Here is a 23,508-nt window from a genome sequence, read left to right as displayed (position 1 = left end):
ATTACTGCGGTACCATTAGTTAAACACAGTGTTTTTAAAACTTTTTGCCTCTTTGTATTTTTTCGAAAAGGCACCTTTTATCGAGATGTGACTTCTTTTTTAATATGGTTCAAAATATCCCTAAAAATGTAAATCATAAATAAATGTTCATATTATTACCAAGTCTCCATAATCGTACTTAAAACCATATACAAATATGTGGTGGATTTGACAAATATTCGAAATATCTCGATAAAAACTGACTTTTCGAAAAAGTACTAAGAGGCAAAAAAGGTTAAAAAACATTGTGTTTAACTAATGGTACTACAACGATAATTTAATTGAAACGTACACAAAAATTTGGGGGGGTTTAAAGGAACAAAACCCCCATAAAATTTTTATGGGGTGTCCAAATTTCACTATAATTTTTTCTTAAGATGCTACTGCCATAAGAATGCCACATGTTCATTTGCAATAAAAAATCTCCAATAGTTTTCGATACATTCGAAAAAAGCGATTTTCATTTTGTAACTTAAAAGGGCTGTAACTTTTTTTATGTGCACATTTGTACTAAGGTAAGTTAGGTTCATTCGAACTATTTGTGGTCCCAGAATATGTGGTTTAATTATGACCTGTATTTTTGTTACACCCTGTATAAATATTAACCAACCAACAAAAAAAAATCAGGTGATTAGTGTAATCATTTTTCCTGACCTCGTTAATGATACGTGTTGAAAATGGGGGACTCTTTGACAAAACCTTGCATTTTGTAGGACAAATAGTTTTTCAGTTAATAACAAAAAAAAACAGTTAGTAATAAGTTTTCGAGAATCGTCAAATCAACATATGTATTTCGTCCCTGCTACCCCTGTTAGCTACCACAAAAGGAAATTGTTGTAAGGACAAAAGTTATGCGTCTCGTCAAAATGAAGCTACTCACGAAAAATTAGCTTGTTAGTAATAAATGGTGAAAATGGGCCTGGAATCCCGGATTAAATTATTATATTATTATTGCAAGACCATACCTAAATTGAGAACTTCTAAATTAGGGTTTCTTTGCAAAACAGCAATTACTTCATCATCAAGAATATCAGTTGAAGATAAATCTAAGACAACCAATTTTTGAAAATCACTCAGCAAGGGTCGTTCTAACAAATTCCAACCAGATGTATATCTTAAACGTAAGTCTAAAAGAACAAAAAGGTAAATTTATTTACTTATTTGATATTTTAGGTCAAAAATCATAGAATACATAAGAGGCTACATCAGCGAGTCATCACTATTTTTTTTTCGCAACAGTGCGTTGGAAGTACGATAGTGACTGTGACACTATGTATACTATCAAAAACCAAGGCACAATATTGTGAAAACAATAATTATTATACTCATAGGCGCGCTAAATGTTGCCAAGTCAGTCAAGTTTGATTTCTTGTTATAGTTCTTCCACTCACTTTTCCCATGCATGAACTTATTCACGAATTACTTTTTATACTAGGTTTTTTTTACTCACAGAAACTACTATCGCAAAATTAAACCGCTTGTCCATAGAAACCACAATAAGTTAAACAAAGATAAACAATATGGCATGTCGTTTAAAGTAAACATAGCAAACCTTGTTTACTATAAATTTTGACGTTTATCATTTTCAGTGACAGTGACATTAGCGCATTTGTTGGTCGTTATTTGAATTTATTGTTTATTTGGTTTTTCAAATTATTTAACTTTTAGTCTTTATAAATTTTATGTTATTGTAATTTTTATTTTAAAACATGATTATTGTTAGAACGACTAACTACTGTCCTCTCTTAAGAGGCTACAGTAGTGATCAACAGGTAGCAACAAACGCGGTCCAAGATTGCGGCTGTAATTTGAATATTTTGTCGAGATATTTGGCACACATATTCGTAACATAATAAAGAATGGCGGCACAGAGCCCAAATTGAGAAATATATTAGTATGTGGAAATTACTCTGTAATAATTAAATACAATATTAAAAAACGAGCCTGTACCGCCATTAAGAAGAACAAAAAAATACACTTTCTTCAAATAAACTTTTTTATCCCATGCCTAGATTTTATGTGATTTTGGACCTACTAAATTTTTTTATTTCTAACAAGAAATCGAACATATTATACCTAATAACTAATTAGGCAACATAGAGAAATTGTCACTGTCATTTTGACAAACCTACGTCAGATTTTCTCTATTGACCAGTCCAGGTCACGTGACTTTGACAGCGTCGCTAAGGGGCAAAAAGGGGCTGTTTTCGGTGTTCTTTTTGCTATTTTCTCGTTTTATTATACGAAATCTGTGGTTTTACCTACAAAAATTTCAAATATTAGATATAGGACACCCTCATAGACATCAGACATCGGACATCAGAAAATCAGTTTTCTTGACCCATATCGTCGTTCTGTTTACAGTGCATTGTGATTATAGTGATTTAAAACATCTCGGTCTTTAAATGCGGCTGGTATAAAAAAACTCACTTTATCTCTTTTACTTTTACTGGAACACTTTACAACTGAACAAAACGCTGGTATTTTAATCATATTCTTAAATTAAACAATGGTTTTGTACACTTAACCTACTTTGTTTACAAGATCTTTGCCCTCCAGTCGCTGTCAAAGGCCGTCACCCTGGAATGGTCTATTCTGTTCTGTTACCTTTATCGACATCTGTTCAGTGCAGTAGTGTATTATTTTAAGAATTCGTTATTGTTGTTTCATGGGAAAGTAGTGTTTATTTATAATTAATTTATTATATTTTTGTGTAATAGAACGAAGTCGTTGGCCTATTTGAAAAAAATAGATTATTGTTAATTGTGAGTTTTAGTTATATGTAGGTCGGTAAGTATATTTTACATAAAAATATTTCGAATTCTAATGTGAGTATATAAAGTTAGAGTGCCTTTGGCGCTCTATGAACTAAATAAAATAAGACGGCTCTTGTTTCGCTTCACAACGAAATGATTATTTATTATTATTATTTCGTGCAAATACTTATCTTAACATAAAACTTTCAACCATTTTGGTTTATTTTTATAAATATTTATTTACTAATAACAAAATTGTTTTCTATTACTTCCATTTAGCGCGCCTATGAGTATAACTGTCAAAATATTGATCTTAGATAATGTCAAAGATTACCACTGTTGCCAAAGTTTTGCAGACCTTACGAAAAAAGGTATGATACTATCTCCCGAAGTTATATTGATAACGCGGTACTGTATGCTCTTAATTTGATTACTTCCGGTAAGTACCTATTTATTTTTTTACGCAAAACGTGACAAGTAAATTTACTAGTGTGGCTATAGTTTTGTCGAATGGAAACTTATTTGTTTATTTTCAAGATTACTGTTTAACTTTTTGTTTTTTTTTTAATTTATTTATTACCGCTCTATATTTATCTTTATACTAGTAATAGTCGGTATCATGTTCAAGCTGTTTAATGTTGAGTTCATCAATCTCCTCAATAGTGAAAAAATATTAAACACTTCAATAAAATAACTTTATAAAATACGTCCACGGGATAACAGCCATTTCCTGACAGTACGTATTAACGATACTACACATCGATGTACGTTTCCTTTTATGTTTTGATTTAACTTGTTTGAAAATTAAACATGATGCATGGGTAAAGATAAAATGGAACAACTACATAGATAATCGATTTTTAGTAATTCCAATGTGACACAAAATCTAGGCATGAGATAAAGTTTATTTGAAGAAAGTGTATTTTTTCCCTTCTTAATGGCGGTACAGGCTCGTTTTGTAATATTTTATTTAATTATAGACTAATTTCCACATGCTAACGTATTTCTCAAATTGAGCTCTGTACCGCCATTCTGTAGTATATTACGAATATGTGTGCCAAATATCTCGACAAAATATTCTAAATTAAAGCTGCAATCTAGGAACGCGTTTTCCGCGCGTTGATGTTGCCTCATAAGTACTTTTGATACATAAACTGATTAAATTAAAAAATTATAATTTTATTGATCAATAAAGTATACACAATTTTTATACATCATATACTTTGCTTATATTCTCATAGAGAAATGTATTCTTGTGATCGTTATAGAGCGGTTAAAAATTTTAAATCGAAATACACAATCACAAAAAGTATCGCATAATATTTAAAACAGAAAAAAAAAAGTTAAAAAGAAATTTTTAATTTTTAAATGAGTGAAAAATAATTTCGACCACGAATAATCTGTTAACCGAGGTACACAGTACCAAGCGGCACTGCTAGGAGAACACTTCAATAATGCGTCGCAGATTACTTATATTAGTCTAGGCGCCAAATAAAGGTCACCGTGTCCTTTTCAATTCTGATGGACAAACTCAACGGTTTTTTATGGATTTTTGGCTGCTGATTACGAATTTTGAGGGTGGAATTCGATCTGAGTGGTCAAAAAATGGTTATAAACAATTTAATTGTTTATAAATTGTTTATAAGGCTCTGGCTCATAAACTAAAAGAGATAAAAAAGAATGTTTCAAATAAAAATTTTTCGTTAATAAAAACGAAGAAAAAAACGTTTACTAAACTTAAATCCAACAATTAGAACTCAAGATATTGTAAAATTAGTGCACAATGCAAATTGCAAAATAAGTATTTTTCGAAGCTTTATCGATCGTAACTCGGCTTCTACGCATGAAAATGAGCCTTAGAAGGTCTCATTTTAAAGCTTAATGAATATCCTTCCAAACAAAGTTTGTTAAATTACTTTGTCTTCATGTGTTTTAAAGTTATATCCGTTTGAAGTTAAAATTTTTTTTAAAAAATTGTACATTAATTTGTTTATATGGGTTTCAAGCAAATTTGAGCTATAAAAATTTGTACTTTAATTAACAGTAACGATAGAAGAACTCAAAAGGAACATTTTGAGCTTAAGAAAATGTTCGTATGTTTATTTTTGGCCAAGATATCGATATTTTAATAGCGCGCTCTGAGGCGCGAGATTGGCTCACCGCGTAAAGGTTCACGTGCTAACTCCTCGATGCAAATTATAATTTCTATGTACACATACACTATCTTCATTTTTCATTTTTGAAGATCCTAATAATATTTTATCATATAATTCTTATAATTAAATGATCATACTGTACCTCGTATCACCTTTTATTCTATTTACATACTTTGTCTTCTATTTTTTGTACTAAATGAGAAAAAGAAAACATTAAAAACTAATATTTTAGAAATATAACTAAAAAGTAAGTTGATATTATTTATTAATACTATTTTTACAAACATTATCTTTCATGCATCTGCATCGAGATATACAGAGAATCTCAGCTTTTTTACATCTGCATAAGTTCTTAGAGCAATTTTTACAGTTACATGGTGGTACTAAGTCTGTTCTTGTAGGCAGTAAAACTAAAACTTTTTGGAGCAACTTTTTCTTTTGCAACATCATCAAGGCACGTCAATTGTGTGTGTACGGCCACAACATAAATGCTCGTCTTATATGCAATGATGATGCTGTAAAAGAACTCGATTCATTTTTATATGGAAATCACATATTGGCTCATTTGCATGCGTAGAAGCCGAGTTATGATCGATAAAGCGTCGAAAAATACTTACATACTTGACTGTGAGCCGATTTTGCGCCTCACAGCGCTCCATTAAAATATCGATATCTTGACCAAAAATAAACATACGAACATTTTAAAAAGCTCAAAATGTTCCTTTTGAGATTTTATATCATAATTTTTAATTTAAGTATAAATGTTTACAGCTCAAATTTACTTGAAACCCTTATAAACAAATTAATGTACAATTTTTTTAAGAAATTTATAACTTCAAACGGGTATAACTTAAAAAAAATGAAGATAAAGTAATTTAACAAACTTTGTTTGGAAGCCTATTAATGAAGCTTTAAAATAAGACCTTTTAGGGCTCATTTACATGCGTAAAAGCTGAGTTACGATCGATAAAGCTTCGAAAAAGACTTATTTTGCAATTTGTAATTTGCATTGTGCACTAATTTTACAATATCTCGAGTTCTAACTGTTGGATTTAAGTTTAGTAAACGTTTTTTTCTTCGTTTTTTATTAACGAACGAGTTTTATTTGAAACATTCTTTTATATATCTTTTAGTTTATGAGCCAGAGCCTTATAAAAAATTTATAAACAATTAAATTGTTTACAACAATTTTTTGACCACTCGGATCGAAATTCACCCTCCAAATTCGTAATCAGCAGCCAAAAATCCATAAGAAACCGTTGAGTTTGTCCATCAGAATTGAAAAGGACACGGTGACCCCCCTGGAGCCTAGACTATATGAAACGTGGTCATTTTGTACTCTAATACAGAGAATGGTATGACAAGAAAGAAAATAATCGTTTCGTTTTAATTCAATTCGAGTCTCTTGCCATCCTCTGACACCTAATGTTTCGGAATCTATTCTTTGTCAAAGAGGCTTTGCAAGAAGACTGAATTGTACCATCACGAAACGAAGAAGATGGTGCAAATATTAAAATATTTGCACCGGAGTATGGTTAGACTACGGGTAGCGGGTAGACTCTCTTTACGATCCCAGTAAAGACAGGTCTGCTTCAGAGAGAAGCGGATCCTAGTCCCTATATCCTACCCACCAACCCAAACCTACCCAAATCCTTCCCTCCTCAACCCGCACTGGACCAGCGTGAGGAGATAACGGTCCAAACCTTCAAGTCAATGGATAGCACAAAAAGAAAAGGTCCCCAGTCCCCAGCACTTCCCAAAGTCTTGATCAAGGCAGCGATCAAACAACAGACGGAAGAGGGGGTGCCAAGAATCCCTGGGCAGAACCAGGCTGCCACAAGATGACAATTTGGCTATGTTCTTACAATATTCGAACATTGACGGACGACAATAGATTCCCAGAAATAGAAAATGAACTAAAGGATATAAAATGGGATATCCTGGGTATATGCGAAACCAGAAGAAAACGTGATGAGTATGTAATACTAAAAAATGGCACACATTTTATGCATAAAGGTGGCGAATACACTGGAGTGGGATTCTTGGTAAAACAAAGCCTCACACAGTGTATCGAAGAATTCAAGCCCATATCAGACAGAGTAGCATATTTTATCATCAGAATTAATAAAAGAACCACTCTGAAAGTGATCCAAGTATACGCTCCAACCAAAAGCCACGATGAAGAAGAAGTAGAAATATTTTATGATGAAATAAGAACAGCTATAGAAACAAATAAAGCCAACTACGAAATACTATTAGGAGATTTCAATGCTAAATTGGGCAAAAAAGAAGAAGATTATGAACATTTAATTGGCAATTATGGCTACGGGAAAAGAAACGATAGAGGAGAAATGCTTCTCAATTTCATGAATGAACATAACATGTACTCAATGAACTCCTTTTTCAATAAAAAACCAAGCAGAAAATGGACATGGATGAGCCCCGATAAAAAGACAAAGAATGAAATAAATTATATCTTAACGAAAAATAGAAACCTAGTAAAAGACGTATCGGTATTAAATCAGTTTGACCTAGGAAGCGACCATACACTAATAAGAACAAAACTAGTAATAAACAAAAAACTAGAAAGAAAAAGAATATATAAAAAAAGGTACAAATGGACATCTGAAGAAATAAAAAATAGTGAATTTAATAAAAAGATAATGCATGCAATAAATCTAGTTAACATGCAGCAGATAAACTCCAATGATATTGATGATTTGAATAACCTTATAACCGAAACAGTGAACAAAAGCATTCTGCAACTGAAAAAACCAAAAACAACACACAATGAATTAGACAAACAAATAGAAAAAAGGAAGATCTTAAATAAATCTAACAAAAAGGGAACCGCAGAATATAGAGAACTTAATAGGCAGATTAGAAAAGGAATCAGAAAACAAAAAAGAAAAGAAGAAGAAAAATTAATAACAACAACTATTGAAAAAAATAAGAGTATGAAATGCCTCAGACCGACACTAGGACGACGTCAGATAATATCATTATTGGGAAAAGACGAAAATGAAATCACAACTAGAGAAAACATACTGAAACGAATAGAAGAATTTTACACGCAACTCTACAGAACACATCAACAAGACGATGAAATGAGACCAACACGGAAATTAATAAAAAATGTTGGATCGGAAATAATGCCAAAAGTAACAATTTCAGAGGTAACTACAGCATTGGGAAACATGAAGAGAAATAAAGCTGCAGGAGAAGATAGGATTACCACAGATATGATATTAGAAGGAGGTAAGGAACTCATTGCAATTGTAACTAAGCTTATAGACAGTTGTTTACACCAGGGCAAAGTCCCTAAGAGCTGGAACAACTCTAAAGTAATCTTATTACACAAGAAAGGTGATAATAGAAAGTTGGAAAACTACAGGTCCATCAGTCTATTGTCACACCTATTTAAAATACTCACCAAAGTCATAACTACCCGACTAACAAGAAAATTAGATGAATACCAACCATATGAACAGGCAGGTTTTAGAAAAGGCTATTCAACTTCCGATCACCTGTTAACCACAAAAATATTAATAGAAAAATGTAACGAATACAAGTTTCCAGTTTTTATAGCATTTGTAGACTACGAAAAAGTTTTCGACACTATAGAACACACGGCCGTAATAAACGCAATGCAACATTGTAGAATAGACAGCAGATATATTATAGACCTGGATCCCGCGTAAGAAAGAAAAGTTGATTAATAGCAAGCTGAAAATTTGTTAATAGCTTAACGGTGTCTAGTCGGACAAACTTTGATGCAGGGGAACACTGGAACAGGGGAAGTTTTAACTGTGGAGCATGATAAACGTGTCGTCCTGACAAGTTTATGATTGTGAAAAATAGCAAGTTGTTTTTAAGTTTATTCGATAGCCAACGTTATGTAATATATGCGAAAATGTTTGTCCGACAAAAATGTTGGGCATTTTAACGAGTCCGACACGTAGAACATGTCACACCACAGGAATTATGTTGGTGATGAATAGCAGTCTGATTTTTGCATGAGAGTTTAATGAAAGGTTAAAAAAGCAATTGGAAGTTCTGTCCGACAAAATGAATGGGAAGTTTTCGTAGTCGGACATTCTAAACAGGTAAGATATAGACAAAACTGCTGGTGATAAATAGCTTTCCGACAAAGACGAAATTTAATTAAGTAAATTATTCCTTACCAAGAATGACTGTTGTCGGAAAAAAATAAGGAGTAGGTTTTGTAGTCGGACAATTTAAAAAAATAATTTTTGAAATTTCAATAAGGGGTGATTATTCTATGTCAAAAGTACCTGCAATCAATTACAATCGATATCTTTCGATTTATGTCAACATCATTTAGATACCTCACCGAGATAGATAGACCACCTATCGACTTTTTGCACTGTATTCCCTGTCTACCCTTATGTCTATGAATACATTTCCATTTAAGAAAAACTGTCACTTTTGACAATAATTCATAATAAATTGTAATCGTAATTTCAAATTTAAACTAATCGATTTATTTTGGCAGCAAATTATTTCTTGCCATGTGACATATTAATTACATTATTATTTCATTTGTAGAAAGTTTAGAAAAATTACGTTATACAATTTTAGTAATAATTTATTTAGGTACCCTTTTTCAATCAAGCAAAGCATTATAGCACGAAGAATGATATTCAATAGAACTTTCACAATTATCTGGCAACTGAACCTCATTGAATTGATGACCAAGTATTTTACTAACTTTGTAAAATGTTCGAAAATTACTCAAAAATGTTCCGCTGAATGGTTTCACTTTTGATTTGGCGACTTAAAATTTAAACTGTAGACACTCCAAAATAGACACAAAAACACTCCATAGTTAATATAAATTTTAATTTCCAACACACGTGGCAAACAGAAACTCAGAGACCATGTACTTTCAAATACTACTTTGTATAGCACAAAGTGTCACACTGACAAATGCAGCCTTCTAATACATACTTCTAAGCATAATGTGTCATATTTACGTCTATACTTATAAGCACCGAAGTTTTAGACTCTTCACATTTTTCAATGTCGTTTAGAGGATTAAGATTTGAGTATGGAAAAAAATGTATACAACGTTTTTTGTAGGAAATTTTCCGTACTTTCTGATGCGCCTAATTAGAAAACCCTAAGAGATTGCTTTCACATGTTCTTTGACATTTTTTATTGTCATTTTGAGAATATCTAGAACAAACTCCACCCAAAAAATAATTGTTTTGCAATATATACATGCATTGATACTTACCTTACTGTTTTTGGAGTGTGCATGTATATATATGCACATGCAAATATGTGAATATAAATAATAATATACAACTAAAATAGCTTTATCAATATGTGACTAAGTCATTCTGAAAAAATGTTTTTTATTTATTTCCTTCGATTTGCCCAAACTTTTTGTCCGACATATAACTTTTTGCGTTACAAAATATAATTTGTACATAAACAAATCAAAATTAGCTTGCTATTTATCACCAACATTTTTGTCTATATCTTACATGTTTAGAATGTCCGACTAGGAAAATTTCCCATTCATTTTGTCCGACCGAACTTTCAATTTCTTTTTTAACCTCTTATTAAACTCTCATGCAAAAATCAGACTGCTATTCATCACCAACATGTGTCCGGACACGTAACCTTTTTGTCGGACAAACATTTTTTTATATATTATATAACGTTGGCTATTGAATAAACTTAAAAACAACTTGCTATTTTTCACCATCATAAACTTGTCAGGACGACACGTTTATCATGCTTCACCGTTAAAACTTCCCCTGTTTCAGTATTCCCGTGAATCAATGTTTGTCCGACTAGACACCGTTAAGCTATTAATAAATTTTCAGCTTGCTATTAATCAACTTTTTTTTCTTACGCGGGATCCAGGTCTATTAACTTAATAAAAGAAACTATGAACCAAGCTACAGCTACATACTACCTAAATGAAAATGAATACACGAACCCTGTACCATTAAACAGGGGAGTCAAACAGGAAGACACTCTATCACCCAAACTGTTCACCTTAGTTTTGGAGGACATTTTTAAAAATTTAAATTGGAAATATAAGGGAATAAACATCAATGGCCGCTACCTCGGTAATCTACGATTTGCGGATGACATAATCCTGATAGCTACTGACCTACAAGAAACTGCAAACCATGCTTTCAGAACTACACACAGAATCTTCTAAGATAGGACTGAAAATAAATTTAAACAAAACAAAAGTCATGCACTCCGAAGAAACGATGACAATAATAAACAACAAAGTTATAGAAAAGATGAAGAATATATATACTTAGGAAAAAAAATAATACTAAGTAGGCAAATTCAAACGGAAGATATAAAAAGAAGAAAGTTAGCATGGGCAGCATTCGGCAAACTGACCTATATACTCAGAAATCAGCAAATTCAACTACATCTTAGATCTAAAGTTTTTGATGCATGCATTATTCCGATATTAACATATGGGGCACAAACATGGACAATCACAAAAAAGAATATGAACATACTCAGAGTCACTCAACACGCGATGGAAAGAGCAATGCTTGGTATCATATCACTTAAGGACAGGAAAACAAACACATGGATAAGACAGAAAACCAAAGTCACCGATGTGGTACAAAAATCACTAAAATTGAAATGGGAATACGCTGGACATGTAGCTAGGAGCGATCTTAACAAATGGCACAGAACAATTCTAACCTGGAGACCATACGAACACAAAAGACCCAGAGGCAGACCTCCTATGAGATGGACAGATGATCTGAAACAAACTGCCGGCCGTGAAAAATTGGCTACAAGTAGCGTACAACAAAAAACAATGGAAAGGAAGACTTAAAGAGGCTTATGTTCAGATGTGGACGTAAATGGCTAGACGAAGAAGAAGAAGAATGGTTAGACTGTCCTCTAACGGGGAACGATGAAATGAATGAAAAATAATTTCGACCAAGAATCAAGTAACCTGTTAACCGAGGTGTTAAATCTGTTAAACGAAACGATTATTTTCTTTCTTGTCATACCATACTCTGTATTAGAGTAAAAAATGACCACGTTTCATATTCGTAATCTGCGACGCATTATTGGAGTGTTCTCCTAGCGGCGCTGCTTGGTACTGTGTACCTCGGTTAACAGATAACTTGATTCGTGGTCGAAATTATTTTTCACTCATTTCATCGTTCCCCGTTAGAGAACAGTCTAACCATACTCCGGTGCAAATATTTTAATATTTCCACCATCTTCTTCGTTTCGTGATGGTCCAATTCAGTCTTCTTTCAAAGCCTCTTTGACAAGGAATAGATTCCGAAACATCAGGTGTCAGAGGATGGCAGGAGACTCGAATTGAATGAAAACAAAATGATTATCTTCTTTTTTTAATTTTTAGCAGAATGTTACAATACTCGACTATGGTCTCCTTTAGAGGTCTATAAACCCATAACATTTCAAGTTAAAGCGTGTTTTTACCGAAACAAGTTAAACAAAACGTTGATAAGAGAGAATATTTATTTTGGACACTTTTGTTCGAGAATTTGATCTGTGCACTATTTCTGCTTGATTTTTTAATGAGGAGGTGGGTTCTTAGAAAAAAATGAGTAATTTAACATTAGAACAAGCAGCCCCACTAGTAGCTTTAATGTGAGATGAACGATCGCCACAATATATTGCTGATGTTATAGAGAAAGCTTTCATAGTATGATAAAATTGATCCAAATAATTGCATAACCCAGACATCCAAAGTGAAAGTTATCCTCCAACACCAAATTGTTCTATATGGTCCACATAATGTTCAGAAAAAAGTCACACGGTTTTAAAGTTACGGAGGTAGTATAGTATAATTGGTCCAAAAAAGGCCTAACCCAGACATCCAAAGTAAAAGTTTTCCTTCAACACCAAATATGGTCCACAAATTGTTTAGTAAAAAGTTACACCATTTTGAGCGTCCGGTTTGGGGGTGGGGGGAGATGGGGGAGAAGTCGGTAAATTAGTAGTTTTTTTAAGTTTTTCGTCAATATTTCTAAAACTATGCTTAAGCGTAAACAATTTTCTATACAAAAATGTTCTACAAAAATTTAAAACAAAAAAGGTCCTATATATAATTGTTATAAAATCAACGGTTCCAGAGTTACGGAGGGTGAAAAGTGGAGGTTTTCGATACTTTTTATATTATTTGGGCAATTAATGATGATTTTGGGTGGTGAGGTTGACGTATCTTATCAAGGGCTTATCACTAACATACCATCGGCCACTGAAATAGCAAATTTTATTTACAAAACCCTATCGTGTTAAAGAAAATTTCTATAAATTGCCCAATGAATATAAAAAGTATCGAAAACCTCCACTTTTCACCCTTCGTAAGTCTGGAACCGTTGATTTTATAACAATTATGTATACAATCTTTTTTGTTTTAAATCCCATGTAGAACATTTTTGTATAGAACATTGTTAACGCTAAAGTATAGTTTTAGAAATATTGATGAAAAACGTAAAAAAACTACTAATTTACCGACTTTCCCCCCCTCCCCCCCTTCACCCCTCAAACCGGACGCTCAAACTGGTGTAACTTTTTACTGAACAATATGTGGACCATATAGAACAATTTGGTGTTGAAGGAAAACTTTTATTTTGGATGTCTGCGTTAGGCCTTTTTTTGGACCAATTATACTATTATACTACCTCCGTAACTTTGGAACCGTTCATTTTAGAAGGATTATGCATAGGACCTTTTTTATTTCAAATTTAATGTAGAACATTTTTGTATAGAAGGTTGTTCATGCTAAACCGCATAGTTTTAGAAATATTCACGAAAAAACTAGAAAACTACGAATTTAAAGATTTCTCTACCCCAAACCCGACGCTCAAAATGGTGACTTTTTCCTGAACATTATGTGGACCATATAGAATAATTTGGTGTTGGAGGATAACTTTCACTTTGGATGTCTGGGTTTGGGTCTAGTTATACCATACTATCAGAGAAAGTCATTGAAAGCGAGAAGCTTTCAGATGGTATAGAGAAACTGGAAGTGACACAAGAAGACCAGTTCCAGGATGTCCCAGGTGCACGAACCCCACAAATGACCGTTATTTACGTCTGCAGACTTTGCATACATGTCATTTTACAGCTAGGCAACTGCAAAAAGGTCTTTTCACAGTCCGTAATGTTCGAATAAGTGTCAATTCGGTTAGAAACAAATTAAGGGAATTTGGAATCAGAGCCAGAATGCATGCAACTGATCCACTGTTAACGAGCACATATCGTATGACACGTTTAAGGTTCGCAGAGAACATGCCGATTGGGTTATTAACGACTGGGCTAACATGCTTTTTACTGATGAGTCAAGATTTGCACTTTATGGATACGACAGATGTATTCCAGTTTACAGAAGCGCCGGTGGGCAATTTGCTCAGTGTACCATAAGAGCAGCCAGAAATTTTGGAGGTGGCTCGATTATGATATGGGAAGTCATCTGCTTTGCAAGTTACACAGAATTAACAGTGTTTCGTAGGGGGTCCCTGACAGCTGATCGGTATATAAGAGAGGTAGGTCTGGATCCCGCGTATGAAAAAAAAAAAAGAATGTGTGTGTGTGTGTGTGTGTGTACTTTGTACGCACGTAAGAAGATATTCTTCTATTATATAATAGGTAATTTAAACGAAGTAAATATACTTAAAAGATTATTTGTACTTATTTTATTTAAAAATCAAACTAACTTTCTTATCTACCACTTTCAAAAAAGAAGAATATCTTCAAAAATTATATAATAATATACTTACAATCATAAAATCTATAAAAAAAATAAAAAAATAATAACTTGCTTGGGGCTCGAACCCACTTCACGTCTACCGCGCCGTACGAAAGGTGACGACATTTCAAACTGCACCAAATTCGCGTGTACGTCATGTGGGTATATACACAAACTAAACGTTTACACCATAAATTCATATGAATTTAATAACATTATTAGTTTGATTTTTGTCGAAATAAAATACAACAAAATATAGAGTAAGAAAACGATATATGAGATGAAGATTTGTAGAAAGTTTGTTCGTAATCAGATTATGTAAATTAAAGCATTGCCTACTAATAGGTAACTACATTATTTTGTTTACATTTTCCAAATAGATAGGTATTGAAACTATTAGGTATTTCCAACTGAAACATTTAGAATTACGCACCTGCGGCTTTTCAAAACTATTTAAAAAGTCACTATAATTATAAATTTGATTTTATTTCTGTCCACACATCAATAAAAACTAATATTATACAATATTTTTGTTTACCGATAACCTCCATATTGAACAATTATTGACAGATCATTTCAAAATTTCAACACCCAATCAGAGCCCGTATAACCACTAATACCATACTGTCGGTGTGCGCATGCGCGGGGATCAATAAAATTTTACCCTCAATCGATTTGCCGCTAAAGAAGAATATCTTCAAAAAGTTGATTAATAGCAAGCTGAAAATTTGTTAATAGCTTAAGGGTGTCTAGTCGGATAAACTTTGATATATGATAACACTGCAACAGGAGCAGTTTTAATTGTGGAACAGGTTAAGACCACGGTCAGACCACGAAAACGGCACATTTATTTTGTCCGACAGAACAGACTTAAACTCTCCGAACAGAGATTAAACTCTCATGCAAAAATCAGACTGCTATTTATCACCAAATGGGCGTTTTAATGAGTGGAACGTGTAGAATATGTCAAATGACAGGAATTATGACAGGTGATAAATAGCAGTCTGATTTTTGCATGAGAGTTTAATCTCTGTTCGGAGAGTTTAAGTCTATTCTGTCGGACAAAATAAATGTGCCGTTTTCGTGGTCTGACCGTTCCAAATTTTTAACCTGTACCACAATTAAAACTGCCCCTGTTCCAGTGTTCCCATATATAAAAGTTTATCCGACTAGACACCCTTAAGCTATTAACAAATTTTCAGCTTGCTATTAATCAACTTTTTTTTCATACGCGGGATCCAGACCTAAGGTACTTGAAGAAAATGTCGTGCCTTGTGTTCCAATTATTGGAGATAATTTCGTTCTTATGCAAGACAACGTTCGCCCGCACGTTGCTAGAATAACAATGCAATATCTTCAAGAGGTTTGTATTCAAGTTCTCTATTGGCCAGCTCTGAGCCCAGACCTAAACCTAATTGAACATGTTTCGGACTACCTAGAAAGACGCATAAGAGTACGCATAAGAGATTTGGGGTATATAGGTCTCTGATAGCCTTCCACGGAGAATGAGAGACTTCATTAGAGCCAGAGGTGGTAATACCAGAAACTAAAATGTTTAATTTGTCCTTGTAGTTTCTTATTTCGTAGATTTGTATTTTCCAGTTTTGTTAAATATAATTGTTATTTTAATTTTGTTGGCCTGTTAGTCTTTGATTTTTCATTTTACTGGAATAAACCACCGTTAAATTATTCCTACTAGGCCTGGATCCCGCGTACCAAAAAAAGTTGTAATTAACTAGTTTTTATGGGAAATAAGCCACAATTTTACTAAAAATGATTTTATTAACGTTTCGACGTCCAAAATCAGATGCCATTGTCAAAATACAAAAAATAAACAAAATTGTTGTTGCTTAGTAAAAAATTCTTCTAATAATTTATTTAATCTGACTCATTTATATCGGCAATTCAGACATATATTATACATTTTAAAGTAGAAGACTTTAAAATGATATTGCCAATATTTATGAGTTGCATTCCTGGGACGACTTTACTGAAAGATAGTTCATTCGATTACATGAAATCAACCCCAACTCAAGAATATCAGTCACAAAAAATTCATAACAGGTGATCTGTCTTTAAAACGACAACCACATGCAACGGTGACAGTAAAACTCTCGAGTTAGAGATTCCATAGTAAATATTGGCAATATAATTTTAAAGTCTTCTACTTTAAAATGTATAATATATGTTCTGAATTGCCGATTTAAATGAGTCAGATTAAATAAATTATTAGAAGAATTTTTTACTAAGCAACAACAATTTTGTTTATTTCATTAATATTTTTTGTATTTTGACAACGGAATCCGATTTGAACGTCGAAACGTTAATAAAATCATTTTTTTAGTAAAATTGTGGCTATTTCCCATCAAACTAATTAATTACAAAAATGCCACAAGAAAATAGCACAGAACAACATTAAAAAAAGAATGTGTGTGTACTTTGTACGCACGTAAGAAGATATTCTTCTATTATATAATAGGTAATTTAAACAAAGTAAATATATTGTCCTTTTCATGATCATTTTTCAGTGCGTAACAAATGATAGGAAAAAGAGTAAGTCCGTGATAATACACATTTATGACATTTATTCTAACATGACATTTTAGTTAAATCTAACAGTTGTCACATTTTATTTTCAATTTGGAATAAAAACCAATCAAATGTGTTTCTTGCATTTATAAAATGGTATTTTCTTTGATTTGTAGAGTCTTATAAATTATACAGATTATATTTGTAATATTATTATCTAATTAAAAAAAAATATTTTTTTATTATGGCGCCATCTATCGACAACTAGAATAACTAGAATAAATGTTATAAAAATGTCACCGACGAAATGTAATCACCGACGTGCCTTCTTTTCTGTCACATACAATTTAATGCGTTAGAAAGAAATCGAAAAACTGTGACGCACTGAAAGATGATCATGAGAAATACTGTACTTAAAAGGTTATTTGTACTTATTTTATTTAAAAATCAAACTAAATTTCTTATCTACCACTTTCAAAAAAGAAGAATATCTTCAAAAATTATATAATAATATACTTCAATCATAAAATCTATAAAAAAAAATTAAAAAATAATAACTTGCTTGGGGCTCGAACCCACTTCACGTCTACCGCACTGTACGAAAGTTGACGGCATTTCAAACTGCACCAAACTCTCGTATACGTCATGTGGGAATATACACAAACTAAACGTTTACACCATAAATTTATATGAATTTAATAAAATTATTAGTTTGATTTTTGTCGAAATAAAATACAACAAAATATAGAGTAAGAAAACGATATATGAGATGAAGATTTGTAGAAAGTTTGTTCGTAATCAGATTATGTAAATTAAAGCATTGCCTACTAATAGGTAACTACATTATTTTGTTTACATTTTCCAAATAGATAGGTATTGAAACTATTAGGTATTTCCAACTGAAACATTTAGAATTACGTACCTGCGGCTTTTCAAAACTATTTAAAAAGTCACTATAATTATAAATTTGATTTTATTTCTGTCCACACATCAATAAAAACTAATATTATACAATATTTTTGTTTACCGATAACCTCCATATTGAACAATTATTGACAGATCATTTCAAAATTTCAACACCCAATCAGAGCCCGTATAACCACTAATACCATACTGTCGGTATGCGCATGCGCGGGGATCAATAAAATTTTACCCTCAATCGATTCGCCGCTAAAGAAGAATATCTTCAAAAAGTTTAATAGCAACTGAAAATTTGTTAATAGCTTAACTGTGTCTAGTATGACAAACTTTGATGTACGGGAACACTGGAACAGGGGAAGTTTTAATTGTGGAACAGTTTAAAAATTTGGAACGTCAGATTACGAAAACGCCCCATGTATTTTGTCGGACAGAACTTCCAATTGATTTGTTGCCGTTTCATTAAACTCTCATGCAAAAATCAGACTGCTATTTATCACCAATCTAATTCCTATCATTTGACATGTTCTTCGTGTTTCACTCATTAAAATGCCCAGTTGGTGATAAACACCAGTCTGATTTTTGCATGAGAGTTTAATGAAATGGTAACAAATCAATTGGAAGTTCTGTCCGACAAAATACATGGAACGTTTTCGTAGTCTGACGTTCCAAATTTTTAACCTGTTCCACAATTAAAACTTCCCCTGTTTCAGTATCCCCATACATCAAAGTTTGTCCGACTAGACACAGTTAAGCTATTAAGGCCATCGGTACATAATTCGCAAATATTTTACGGGTATCCCTACTTTTTCTGTCTTTACACGGCAAATTTCAATGCTATGGAAATGAGGTTCCTGAGGAAAATAGCAAACAGAAAGAGGACAGACAAAATACGAAACGAAACAATTAGACAAAACCTAAAACTAGAACCAATCAATGAAAAAATAGTAGAAGGACAACTTAGATGGTTCGGGCACGTGTGTAGAATGTCGAACGAGAGGCTAACAAAACGAGTGTTCGAAACGAGAGTGCAGGGGAAAAACAAAAGAGGGAGACCAAGAGTTATGTGGGTAGATGAAATCAGGAAAGAAGTCGAGAAGAAGGGATTGACATTGGAAAGTGCAAGAAACCTAACGCAAGATCGGAAAGCATGGAGACTACAATGCCAAACTCAACTCCACCAGCCTTACACCTAAAGGTAGAAAGGCTTAGGACTAAGTAAGTAAGTACACGGCAAATTATGTGTAGTAAAATTCACACTGGTATGGATATGTAAACATTACTAAAGTCGGAAAAATGAAAGAATACCAATGAACGATCACATCAATCACTTATTTTGTATTTGCTGTCTTTTTCTATAACAAACGTTTGTTATTTATAGAAAAAGACAGCAAATATAAAATAAGTGATTGATGTGATCGTTCATGGGTATTCTTTCATTTTTCCGACTGTAGAATGTCATTCTACTTGAAAATGTCATCATTAATTTAAAGAGATGGCTTTTGAATGTTCTTGGATAACTGTTATTTTTATAATTGCAAATTATTAATTCAGTTAATAAATGTGATAATTTTTTCACTAACTATGTATTCAGTGATTGTAATAATTTATATGTACAACAAAAACTAATACTCAATCGAGAAAAGAGGAAAAGTGTTAAAGTGATTTTTTAATAATATATGTTACTATGGAACGCTTACAATTTTGAACATCCTTAACAACAAAATACTTGGATCACAGAATATATTATCCTGATGTATTCCCTGCTTGGATCTTCCACAAATAATACACAATAAATACCTTTTTATTAAGTTCACGTCTTAAATCAATTATTTATCAAATACACGGTATATCAATATTATTTAATCAACAACTCAAAATATTCCCGATGCCATGTCAAATATTTAAAATTGTCACTGATTGTCACTGTCTGCCTGACAGTATGCTGACAATATTCTATTCGACTGAGTGCGTTTTATGACAAAGATAGATTTGGAAATATTACCACGGAAATTGTGTTAATTTTTTTCGAATCCTGAAAAAACCAATAAATATTTTTGAAAAATTTAAACGCAGAATGAAAGACTATATTATTACCGAGGGCCGAAAGTCCCTTCAAATAAATAAATAGTTTATTTTGAATGAGATATTTTAAATTAAATATCACACTAAATTTTCTCTTAGTTTTTCACCCCTGTAACTTATTAAAATAAACATTATAGAAGTTCTCAGGGACTTTCGTCCCTCGCCAATAACGTAATCTTTCATTCTGAGTTTAAATTTTTCAAAATTACTTATTAGTTTTCTCAGGATTCGAAAAAAATGAATCCCCATTTGAATAGCATTGCAGCCGAAAATACGTGCCCATCCTCTTAACAAATTTTCAGCATGCTATTAATCAAATTTTTTTGGTACGCGGGATCCAGGTCTGTACGTTTCAATCCCTGGCATTTCAAAAAACAATTAGGATATACTAATCAAAACTTCTGACTTAATACATTTATGCGATACTTATTGCTCCTAGTGTAGAAAATTTATAAACATATATGAATATTTTTTTAATTCAGTGAACTATATGATTTTTAAGAAAGTAATAGTTTAAAATCTAGTAAATTTTGAATACTTTAAGCAGTGATCAATAGCAGAGTTGGTGGCAATAGTACGCCTATTGTTTAAGTAACTGCAGCAAACAAAAATGATACTTTTTAAATATCTGTTCATTTTTGAATAAAAGGGTAATGTACTCTATTGATAATGGAGATAAAATAAATAATACATTGCATATAACTCACATTGTTTTAAATGTGAAATACACATAGTTTCAAAAGTTATGCATTACCCCACGTATTCACGTTTTTTGCACTTGTATAAACGCGTATCCTTTTCACATATTGAATAGGTCTTTTTCATATAAAATACAATCTTTTTGGTTTTTTATTTTACTTAAGGGTAATGGCGCAATAAGTCGCCTGTCAAAATTTTCAATGTGGTTTAAATGTATTTATTTTCTTCTAATCCTGAGAAAACTAATACGTATTTCTGAAAAATTTAACCGCAGAATGAAAGATTGCGTTATTATTGAGGGCCGAAAGTCCCTTAGAATAAATAAAAAGTTTCTTTGAATCAAATATTTGCAATTAAAAATCACATTAAATTTTCTCTTTTATTTTTACCCCTATAAATTATTAAAATAAACATAGAACTTTTCAGGGACTCTCGGCCCTCAGTAATAATGTAATCTTTCATTCTGTTTTAAATTTTCAGAAATATTTATTAGTTTTTCAGAATTCTAAAAGAAAACGAATATAAAACACATTGAAAATTTTGACAGGCTATATTTTGCGCCTTTGCCCTTAAATACCCATTTAATTGATCTGGTTTCGCCAAGGTGTAAACATTTGATAAAATGATTATGGTAAAATTTGTGAAAACGTGATTTATAATGAATCGTAGTTTAATTTCTGAGTTGGACCGTGCAAAAATTATCGCTTTAGTTGAAGAAGGCCATTCACAGCGGTTCGTGGGGGGAAAGAGTGGCTGTTTCTTAGAGTGATATCTCACAGATTTGGAATAGGTTCCTGGATCTATATATAGGTCCTGAACAAAGGACCCGCAGAAACCTTATGGGAAATGACTCTCTGTCAAATGCTCTGAAACTTTGGGTTCTGGTAGCCCTTGATGTGTAGAACAAAAGACTCAATGGGCGCGTAGCTCCAAACAATCATGCTTTTAAGATATAAGCCTATGAAGCTATAGGTACAGTGAGGACGTTTGACTTAAAATAAATTCATTTTATCGAGAATGGGCGACTCTGGCCATAAATTAAAAATCAGGTCGATTTTTATTTTTGAATTATAATTTTTTGGCATATATATCATACTAGTGACGTCATCCATCTGGGCGTGATGACGCAATCGATGATTTTTTTAAATAAGAATAGGGGTCATGTGATAGCTCATTTGAAAGGTTATTAAATTCTCTATTCAATAATATAAACATTAACAATATTATTTATACAGGGCAAAAAAATTTTTTTAATTAAATTAATTGAGACAAAAAGAAGAATTTATATAATTTATTTAATTCGAAATACATTTTACTGTTGTCCAAAACCAGAAAAAATGTTTATTTGATAAATAAATATTGTTTTTTGCTTAAATTCAATATTAAAGCTGCCACCCACCTGCCTGTTAGCAGTTTGAACATTTAATTTAAGCGAAAGGGGTGGTGTGATAGCTCATTTGAAATGTTATTTAATTCCCTATTCAGTAATATAAACATTAAATAATTGTTTCAACAGGGTGCCCAAATTTTTTTTGAATTAAATTAATTCAGACAAAAAGAAGAATGTATATAATTTATTTAATTCGAAATACATTTTACTGCTGTCATAAAACAGAAAAAATGTTAATTTGAAAAATAAACATTGCTTTTCGCTTAATTTAAATGTTCAAACTGCTAAGAGGCAGGTGGGTGGCAGCTTTAATATTGAATTTAAGCAAAAAACAATATTTATTTATCAAATAAACATTTTTTCCTGTTTTCGGACAACATTAAAATGTATTTCAAATTAAATAAATTATATACATTCTTCTTTTTGTCTCAATTAATTTAATTCAAAAATTTTTTTGGGCACCCTGTATAAATAATTATGTTGATGTTTATATTATTGAATGGAGAATTGAATAACCTTTCAAATGAGCTATCACACGACCCCTATTCTTATTTAAAAAATCATCGATTGCGCCATCACGCCCACATGAATGACGTCACTAGTATGATATATATGTCAAAAAATTATAATTTAAAAATAAAAATCGACCTGATTTGTAATTTATCTCCAGAGTCGCCCATTCTCGAGAAAATGAATTTATTCCAACTCAAACGTCCTCACTGTATCTATAACTTCAGAGGCTTATATCTTAAAACCATGATTTTTGGAGCTATGCGCCCATTGAGTCTTTTGTTCTACACATCAAGGACTACCAGAACCCAAAGTTTCAGAGCATTTGACAGAGAGCCATTTCCCATAAGGTTTCTGCGGGGTCCTTTGATACAAAATAGAGTTCGCTCTGGTAGACCCCGAGTTACTAATGAGCAACGGAATAAATACATCAGAATTTCCATTCGGAGAAATTCTTCTATGTCTGTACCCACCCTTCAAAGAGACTTTAGGCAAGCTACAGCAGTCAGTGTACCGTCAGCTACAATAAGAAGAATTTTTTGAGTCAGATTTGTTAATCAGCTACAATCTAGTCAATAAGAGTTCCTCAGCTACAACCTAGACATCTTTTGCACTGCCTCTAGTGGGCTCCAGATCACATACCGCTTCCTCAACAGTTTTGGAATTTTGTGATTTTTT

General features: G+C 32.3%; 1 protein-coding gene across 3 annotated transcripts in view; it reads right to left on the bottom strand.

Annotated features, from left to right (window-relative positions):
- Positions 1-23,508, bottom strand: part of LOC114326371 (F-box/LRR-repeat protein 4) — a 117,869-nt gene that overhangs the window by 52,069 nt on the left and 42,292 nt on the right. For 2 of the 3 annotated variants that reach the window (XM_028274729.2, XM_028274727.2), the window contains exon 8: positions 1,005-1,166. The exons of the other annotated variant lie outside the window; for it this stretch is intronic. In XM_028274729.2, coding sequence (XP_028130530.1) covers positions 1,005-1,166 — 162 coding nt within the window. The remainder of the gene's footprint in view (positions 1-1,004; positions 1,167-23,508) is intronic. 3 annotated transcript variants of the gene reach the window in all.

This window comes from Diabrotica virgifera, chromosome 1 (genome assembly GCF_917563875.1).
Source record: "Diabrotica virgifera virgifera chromosome 1, PGI_DIABVI_V3a".
In the NCBI taxonomy this organism is placed as follows: Eukaryota; Metazoa; Arthropoda; class Insecta; order Coleoptera; family Chrysomelidae; genus Diabrotica; species Diabrotica virgifera.
Note: the sequence above shows the minus strand (reverse complement) of the source record. Positions and strands in the feature narration are given on the sequence as shown.